We start from the raw sequence: 9,370 nt of genomic DNA on the forward strand, positions 1-9,370 counted from the left end.
TTTTTGGTATTTGTATATAAAATAATATGTCATAATAAATAATTTTAGTTGCTGAGGAAGTCTCAAATAGAGACGAAACGTTCAACGGATAAATATAGTGTTCATCTTAATTAAACCCGTCCAAAAAACAACCTCCCTAAGAGTAAACTTAGTAATAATATTGACACTTATCTTTTCCATACAACCAATTGTATTTTTGTAATAAAAAAATCAGACAAATTATTCGATATATAGATTTATTTTCAATCCAATAATATTTAATCATTAATATAATTTATGTTAAAATTATTTTACGAAAATGATTGAACTTGGTTTTATAGGAAATCTTATTTTTTATTTGTTTTTATATATGTGTGTATATTAAGAAAAATTAATAAAAAATAAATTTAATTGTTAGATAATAACTTATAATTAAATGTATATTATACGCGTGTTATATATGTATAATATATTATTGCTTATATATAAGGAAAGATTAATAGACTAAAAAAAAACTATATTTCTAAAATAACTTTTGAAATTTGTTTATAATCATTGTAATAAGGAAAATGGAATGCGATCGAACAGGTTGAACATCCTTGCAATTTAAGCTTTTAGAGAGGTCAATAACCTTGGCGAACGATCTTCATAAATATAACCTCAATCATATTCAAATTAAAATAAATGTAAACGTAAATTAAACAAAAAACGAATTAAATCAAAGTTGCTTATTAACAATTACGAGTAATCTATTATTTCTATATTCTTTGATTAAAGTTGTACATTTTAAATTAACGTAACAAAATTATAATATTATTTATCTCTGAGAATCAGAGATTTATTTATTATTTCGGAATCATTCTAATGATGCGTGTTCGATCATGCAGGTTCACATTTGCAACGTTTCAATATTTAATCGTACGTGTAAGTATACGTTCAATTTAATTTTAGAATATGTACTAAGAAATCACATCAGAAGTGTCAAACAATGACAAAGAGTGATGAATCGCAAGGATTAAATGCGAACATATAATATTATACAATACCGGTTTCTTTAACGATTATCCCTTTATTTACAATGATTGATTATCTATAAATTCATCAAGGTAATACATGTTATGCATAATACACGTACCGAAAATGTTAAGCTCTGGAAATATCTGAAGTTCGGACTCCACAACGTCATTGTATTGCGGATCTTGAGTTACTAACATTTTCTTCAAATTGTATTCTTACAATGTTGTTTATTTTTCTTTACTACTTTAAAGAGAAAAACTTTTGACTTAATGAATACACCTATAGTAATAATATAGATTTCGCTACCGCATGAACGCTTCCGGTTTACTCCTATCAAACTAACAATATATGCAGTTCAATATCAATACACATACACATGTCAATTTTATTAAACTACATAAACATAAGTTAGAGTTAAAAAGATAGAATACCATCCTTGTTAAATACAATTCGATGTAATCGATATCCGATCTCGAATATGTAATATTATATAATCGAATGTATCGATTAATCGATTATTCTTCGATAATTAAACTTAGTCAAAAAATCGATCATTCAAATATTGATGTTTTAAAGAAACTAATTCTATAGACATATAATATATAGATTGCACGTTTGACTGGAAAATTGTACAAAAACTAGAATGATAACGATGTTTTAATCTTTAATGCTATCTTGTCTTACAGTATTAGGAGTAAGTGTAAAAATTAAACATGGTAAAAATCAAATATAATCCACCTATTAATAAAGCCTAGCTCCCTCTGCCGCATCATTTAATAGAGATATATATTTTATGCTATGATTAATTTATATTTACTTTGATCATTTATTGTTCATATAATGTTTTACAATTTTATTTTATATTTCTTTTTCGTGTATTAACTTATATGATTTAATTTTTATTATTTATTAATAAAATAAAAGAAAGAATAAGAAAAACAAATTTAAAATGTTTCATTTCAGTTTATAATGTTGTACATACTGTATCATTTAGTAAATTTACTAATTATTTGTATGATCAATCTAAGTACAACTACAAGCAATGATTTATAACCGAAAACGCTGAAGGCGCAGGAGGTGTGTTGTAGGTATTGTTAGGTTAAATTTTGAAGTGTCTATAATTGAAATATTGGAAGTGACAATTATAATTTGTCATATTATTTTGTAGACAAAATACCTTACAAAATATTATTGAAAGAAGAATCTTCAAAGACTCAGCTAAAAATGGATTTCTTGGAATATCCTGATGTTATTGCAGAGGTTAAGGGTGCAATGGTAAATTTATTCTTTAAAACACAATTACTTATTATATCGATATTACTTAGGTGTATTGTAATTAAACTTTATATTATAGTATTGCTAATTAAATTCTTTGTATTGCTTTACATTTATTTAATATTCTAAAACTAAAAAATATGATATAATATATGAAATATAAATAGAGTATAATATCTTAAAACAATAATAGTTTGTTTATTCCTTATATTCTTTTCTAGACACCTGGAAGATTGAAATTAACTGACCAACATATTATATTTAAAAACCAAAAAACTGGCAAAGTAGAGCAAATATCTGCTGGCGACATGGAAATGGTGAATTACCAAAAATTCATAGGAACTTGGGGTTTACGCATATTCTTAAAAAATGGAACACTACATAGGTTTAGAGGATTTAAAGATGGGGTATATTTAAAGTTTTTAAATAAAATGTGTCATAATTATGCAAATAATAATAAATTTGTTATTCTTCTTTCTATGTGTATTGTGAAGGACCAAGAAAAAATAGCTAAATTTTTCACACAAAACTATAAAAAGGATATGCTAGAAAAGGAACTTAGTTTAAAAGGTTGGAATTGGGGTACTGCTAAATTCAATGGTTCTGTTTTAAGTTTTGACGTTGGAAATCATACAGCTTTCGAAATTCCATTATATGATGTTTCACAATGTAATACAGGAAAAAATGAAGTAACATTGGAATTTCATCAAGTATGTTTTAGAATTGTTTAAACAACATAGCAATATCTTATGATATTTATATGATATGATCTGTAATATATATTGAGAGCTTTACAAATTTTGAATTAATTTACATTCTTTCAATAGAACGATGATGCTCCAGTTAGTTTAATGGAAATGAGGTTTCATATCCCTATTAGTGACAGTGTAGACCAAGATCCCGTTGAAGCATTTCATCAGCAAGTTATGGAAAAAGCTTCTGTTATTAGCGTTAGTGGTGATGCTATTGCTATCTTTAGAGAAATCCAGTGTCTTACACCACGGTTAGAATTTTATGATTATAAAACATGGGAGCAGTATAGTTATCACATTTGACAGTTTTAATTTATTTTTTATAAATAATTTTTCAGTGGTCGTTATGATATCAAAATATTTCAATCTTTTTTTCAACTTCATGGTAAAACATTTGACTATAAGATTCCGATGTCAACAGTTCTTAGACTATTCTTACTACCTCATAAGGATAACAGACAAATGTATTTTGTGGTAAGTTCTATCTCTCTTAAGATTCTTTTGTGTACATAAAAATAAAAACCTTTTATTTTGTTTTACTCTATTTTTCTTTTTTTATTATATATCTTCATAGGTCAGTTTAGATCCACCTATTAAGCAAGGTCAAACTAGGTATCACTATCTAGTTTTATTATTTAATCAAGAAGAAGAAACTTCTATTGAATTACCATTTTCTGAGTAGGTTTCTCAAAATTATAATATTTGAAATATTTATATCATTTATTTATTATTTATTGTATTTTTAGAAAAGAATTAAAAGATAAATATGAAGAAAAATTAACAAAAGAATTATCTGGACCTACATATGAGGTTCTTGGTAAAGTTATGAAAGTTATTATCAATAGAAAATTAACTGGACCTGGTCATTTTCTTGGGTATGAGATTCGAAATTTAAAAAAAAAATGAAATTTTCTTTAATTATTTAAAAAAATGAACATTGTAATATTTAAACATTGTATTATGTTTTTTTTTAGTCATTCTGGAACCCCAGCAATAGGATGTTCATTTAAAGCAGCTGCAGGGTATTTATATCCTTTGGAAAGAGGTTTTATTTATGTTCATAAACCGCCTATACATATACGATTTGAAGAAATAGCATCAGTCAACTTCGCACGTGGTGGTGGATCCACACGTTCGTTTGACTTTGAAATTGAATTAAATACAGGTGTAGTTCATACATTTAGCAGTATAGAAAAAGAAGAATATGGTAAACTTTTCGATTTTATCACTTCAAAGAAATTGAGAGTAAAGAACAGAGGCAAGAGCGTAAGTAGAAAAATGATGGTGCTTTTCGCATATACTATAAATTTATAATTATATATATATATATATATTTTATGTTATTATTTTTATTAATATATAGGACAAGTTGAATTATGATAATGACTTTGGAGATAGTGATCAAGAAGATGAACCTGATGCATATTTGGCTAGAGTTAAAGCTGAAGCACAAGAGAGAGATGGTGATGAAAATCAAGATTCTGAAGAAGAATCTACAGATGAAGATTTTAATCCTGTTCAGGTTATATTTCAATTATTTTATTTGTTATATTTCTCTTCCTAAGATAGTTATAACATTATATGTATAAATATAGGATGAAAGTGACGTAGCAGAAGAATATGATAGTGATCCTAATAGTTCTGAAAGTGAAGAAGATTCAGATGCATCAAGTGGTAGTCAAAAGAAGGAGAAAAAAGAGAAAAAAGAAAAGAAATCTAAATCAGCCAAAACAGTAGTAAGTATAAAATGATTATTGTTAAAATTTTGTTCTCTTTCACTATGGTTAACTTACAGTCATACTATACGAATAGTTCTGCCAAACTGATTCTTGATCGATAAACATCTAGAAATTTTCTAATTTTCCTAAGATTTCTGCGACTATATATCAAATTTAGTTTCGCACAATTCACACTTTGAAAATCCTTATTCTAAAGTCACTTTCACGCATATGAAAAAATGTTTATTTACATAGTCTGAAAAGCCAAGGAAACCACGGAGATCAAAGAAAGAAAAGGATAGCAACAAACCCAAGCGGCCAGTAACAGCTTTTATGTTATGGTTAAATAGTGCTCGTGATCAAATTAAATCAGAAAATCCTGGTATTGCAGTTACAGAAATAGCTAAGAAGGGTGGCGAAATGTGGAGAGAATTAAAAGATAAATCTGTAAATACAAATTATTCATAATAAATTCGGCAGTTTTCTAATATCACTGTATTAACTTACGTTAATATTGATTTTAAAGGAATGGGAACAAAAAGCAGCCAAAGCTAAAAAAGAATATTCTGCAGCAATGAAGGAATATGAGGCAAATGGTGGAAAAACTAAAGAAAAGAAAGAGAAAGAGAAAGAGAAGAAGAAAAAAGAATCCAAAAGTGAAGTATCACCTAGTAAGCTTATGTCTGGAACTTCTTTCAAGAGTAAGGAGTATATTAGTGAAGATGAATCCAGTAGTGAAGAAAGTTCAACAGAGAAGGTATGTCTAAAATAATATCTATATAGCGTAGAGTAAATATATTACTAATTGATATTATTAATTACAGAAAGCCGTAAAGAGGAAACATTCAGAGAGTGAAAGTGGCAGTGAGAGTGAACAAGAATAAAAGAAAGTTGAGAAGGGATTGATAATAAAAAATTTTAGTAAAAACCAAAACACATAAAAACATTTGAAACATTTAATATAATTTCTTATTAGTCATTCCTATCCATCGAAGTACAAATTCTTCATTTTTCATTACTGTTGCTATTCTTTGCTTCTATACATTCATTTTAAATATTACATTTTATATTTCGTTCTCAACTAGTTTCCCCCTGATAAGTATTCTAATTTCTCATATATAATAAATTATTCATTCCATATTGTAATTATAATATAATATTTTTACAGTCATACAACAACATATTTTGTTCTTCACACGTCTATAAGATCATTATATTATTACTATAATATAATTATTATAACATTTTTATAATTTTTATAATTTGCTGAATTGACATAAAGTGTATTATAAAAATGAGAAATATTGAATGAAGTACTTAACTATTTAACATAAAGATTTATATATATATATAATCTTGTATTTATACATACATTAATATAGAACCGTATAAACTATAGTTTCTCTGCATATATATTTTTGCAAATAAAAGGAATGTTTTATAAAAAGTATGCATAAATAAATCCAGCACACATATAATCTATTAAAACAAAGATATTAGAATTTCACATAAGTACATAAATTATTATATAATAACATTTTGTTCAATGCTGTTATACAAAAAATGTAGAATAAAAATAGAAAACATAAAAATATTAATTATATATTTAATAAAATGTTTCTGTGTAATATTTTTAAACTGGAAAAGATTTAATCTATATTGGTTTGCCTAATTATAAGTTATATAATACATAGAATATATCTGTCATTATCTTATTGTTGTAAGAATTCGTTTATTTGAAAATAAATATATAAATTTACTATAATTCTACTGTCAACCGGGCTGCTTCTTTTCTTTTTCGGTTCCTAAATGATTTTCTTCAATTTCTTTCAATTCAATGTTTTGTTCTTTCATAGCTTCCTGAAACAAATAAAAAATATACTATTATATTAAAGAAACTACATATCATTGAAAATTATTGCAATCTATTTATATCTATTCTATTTATATCGTTTATATCTATTTAGATCTATTTACATTTCATACACAGAATATTATTACGCGTATACACAACATTATATACTATGAAATATATTAAAAGATATATAGAGAAAGTAAAAGTTTTATTATTGATATGGTTCATAATAATCCTGTTTTAAAAGTTATACCTTTTTTTAGTAAACCATTAATCAACAACTTACCATAACGCAAGCTTTATATACTTTAAGAAAAGAAGCACACATTGAATCATCTGTATCTCCTTTTAAAAATTTGTCAGCAAACCATTTATTGAAACAAGCATCGTAATGTTTTTTTAATTCGCTGCACATCTCCATGACGAATACAATAGATCACCACAAGTCGTAGAAAAATCTAACATAAAATATTATAATAAATTTTGATTGCAATTACCTTAAGACATTGCTGATAGACTCCAAGTAATTTAGCGCACGTGGAATCATTTTTGTCACCTTCCAGGAATTTCTCAGAAAACCACACATGAAAGCAGGAATCATATTGCTTCTTAAATTCATTGCATGTTTTGCTTATGCTATTCATGTGAGCTGCCTGGTCCATTTCTGAAAGTGAATACCATGTATTTGAAATGAACTTTATATTATCTAGTTAAGATATTTTTGTAAATGGCAAAATACCAATTAAATAATAGAATTATACTTGAATTGAAAGATAATAGTTTATGATTACTTGATTATTTTAAATCATGACGAAATGACATATAATTCTATATTTATATTTGTAAAATATATTATATATAAATGAATTGCTTGAAGTTATTTACTATAATGTGTATCGCTTGTATTATAATAATTTAAATAGTTAAAATACCATTACTTTATTTTGTTATCGATAAATCTCAAGCTAGAAGATTACGTGATACAAAAATGCTTCAATAATAATACCATTAACTATAATTAGCTGCTATTAAAGAAATAATTTCGATGCAGTTTTCTTTTAATAAATTGCGTCAGAATCAGAATACCACTTATGTTTAAATCAATGTTATGATCAATAACGAACGAACGTACCTATATCAATATATATGTATAATATATACAAATTAACATAGCCTAATGTGAAACTGAAAAATATTTTTTTCTTAGAACTTTGTCATTGAATTATTATGATAAAATCATCAATTATTAATCATTAAATCAAAGTAATACGTTTCTAAAATAGTTTATTAATTATAAGATAAGGTTAAAATTATTGATCCATAGATTACTTGTAATCTGTAGTAAGTATCATAACTGGAAATTAGAAGATTGGTTAATTTATGACCAATAGGACTCCGGATGGAAGAAGAATCTTCTGTGGGTTTTATTGGCTAATTGTAAAACAGAAACAAAATAGGATAGGACGTTAAAGCATTGGTGTAGTCCATTTACCATGGAGACTACACAAGGAACACGAGCTTCTTGTATACAAATGAGATATAAAAATAAGAGTGCGCCCTTGTTCTATTTATTCCAAAATGGAAGGGGAATAAGGCGGCAGTTTAAAATACAAATAATAATACGAAACTATAACGGTAATCATTTAGGTTGTTTAACTATAAATAATGGAATTAAATAAATAATTATTTAATAATCGTAAAAAAATGAGTAAATAGTAATATTAATAGTAAATAGTAATAGTAATAATCGGTAAGTTACTATATTCAGAGCAGTACAAAAGGAATATTAGCAACACTAGTGGTGAAAAAAGAAAACTTAGATATACGATTTGCATGGACAGATTTTGGCAATTTATACGTTTGAGTTCGTGCTCCTTGTGTAGTCTCCATATCATTTATAATGGCTTCACTTCATCTAATCTAGGGAATTTTATTTTTTTTATAAATAATAATGAAAATTACTAATTATTAAAAACATAGTGTTTTATATTAATTGTTTTAATTCTATATAAAATATAGTCCTTCTATTTTCTTTCTTTCTCAGTTTTGCTACCATCATTTTCAAGACGCTATGTGGAGTGCAGGTATCCTATTTCCGTGGTATTGTGTACAACAGGGATTCCTAAAATGCGGTAGAGTAATTTAAATTTACTTAAAATTCGGTACAAGAGAGAGAAAGAAAGAAATTTCTTGATACTTAAATATTATTGCAAAATATTTCTTCAATACTAAAAAATTATTCAAAATACTATACAAGTTCGTGGATCTGCTTACAATATTAAAATTGTAGCTAATACCTCAGCATTATCAAATCACTTAATCAGCATATTACTGTAACGTAACACTATCATATTTTGCATACAAATTTAACTTTACTATAAATTTTTTTTTGTAATAACTACAGTCAATAAGAAAACTCCTATATAGCTTTATGTTAACAATTAATTGTTTTATTAATTATTACTTTAAATTGAAAGTTTAAAAAATACTCTTTAATAATATATACGATTTTACGAATTATTTTTTTTTAAATTTAGTTAGATGAAGTCATCTTGAACATAAATGTGCCTACCGTAAATATAGTAATCTTATGACTTAGTTAGAAAAATTCTATTTTATGAAGAAAGGAACAGCACCTTAAGTAAGAATAGAAGCGAGCGTGCCTATATCCCTTCCAGAGCACTTCCGTTACAAACGAATACAACAGCAGCGTGGCAGAGCATATACATTGGTATTGCTACCGTACAACGAGTAACACGGTATATCAGGTCGAC

General features: G+C 26.1%; 3 protein-coding genes across 17 annotated transcripts in view; 1 reads left to right on the plus strand and 2 right to left on the minus strand.

Moving 5' to 3' along the window:
* Window positions 1-1,452, minus strand: part of LOC106785238 (cyclic AMP-dependent transcription factor ATF-6 alpha) — a 7,934-nt gene extending 6,482 nt beyond the window's left edge. Inside the window, exon 1 of the mRNA XM_014745519.1 lies at window positions 1,115-1,452. Within this exon, the coding sequence (XP_014601005.1) occupies window positions 1,115-1,193 (79 nt within the window). The 5' untranslated portion in view covers window positions 1,194-1,452. The remainder of the gene's footprint in view (window positions 1-1,114) is intronic.
* A 528-nt stretch (window positions 1,453-1,980) lies between these two features.
* LOC106785167 (FACT complex subunit Ssrp1) lies at window positions 1,981-5,716 on the plus strand. Of its 3 annotated transcripts, none has more exons than XM_014745371.1 (14): window positions 1,981-2,084; window positions 2,165-2,271; window positions 2,493-2,678; window positions 2,766-2,981; window positions 3,099-3,274; window positions 3,362-3,497; window positions 3,598-3,701; window positions 3,770-3,898; window positions 3,998-4,289; window positions 4,387-4,545; window positions 4,619-4,759; window positions 4,997-5,188; window positions 5,268-5,498; window positions 5,566-5,716. In XM_014745371.1, the coding sequence occupies exons 2-14, from the start codon at window positions 2,221-2,223 to the stop codon at window positions 5,623-5,625; spliced, it is 2,073 nt and encodes a 690-aa protein (XP_014600857.1). In that variant the 5' UTR covers window positions 1,981-2,084; window positions 2,165-2,220; the 3' UTR covers window positions 5,626-5,716. The 3 variants fall into 3 exon arrangements, with proteins under 3 accessions (XP_014600857.1, XP_014600856.1, XP_014600858.1); XM_014745370.1 differs by having other exon boundaries at window positions 1,981-2,080; XM_014745372.1 differs by having other exon boundaries at window positions 2,055-2,073.
* Window positions 5,684-9,308, minus strand: LOC106785172 (TP53-regulated inhibitor of apoptosis 1-like). Of its 13 annotated transcripts, none has more exons than XM_014745396.1 (4): window positions 7,729-7,935; window positions 7,134-7,260; window positions 6,883-7,054; window positions 5,684-6,601 (listed from the first exon to the last, which is right to left on the minus strand). In XM_014745396.1, exons 3-4 carry the CDS (start codon window positions 7,015-7,017, stop codon window positions 6,515-6,517), a joined length of 222 nt encoding a protein of 73 aa, XP_014600882.1. In that variant the 5' UTR covers window positions 7,018-7,054; window positions 7,134-7,260; window positions 7,729-7,935; the 3' UTR covers window positions 5,684-6,514. The 13 variants fall into 13 exon arrangements, with proteins under 13 accessions (XP_014600882.1, XP_014600881.1, XP_014600877.1 ...); XM_014745395.1 differs by lacking the exon at window positions 7,729-7,935 and adding an exon at window positions 7,603-7,719; XM_014745391.1 differs by lacking the exons at window positions 6,883-7,054; window positions 7,729-7,935 and adding an exon at window positions 9,233-9,308 and having other exon boundaries at window positions 7,094-7,260.
* Between the last annotated feature and the right edge of the window lie 62 nt (window positions 9,309-9,370).

This window comes from Polistes canadensis, unplaced genomic scaffold, assembly GCF_001313835.1.
Source record: "Polistes canadensis isolate GaletaPanama2010 unplaced genomic scaffold, ASM131383v1 scaffold_46, whole genome shotgun sequence".
NCBI lineage: Eukaryota > Metazoa > Arthropoda > Insecta > Hymenoptera > Vespidae > Polistes > Polistes canadensis.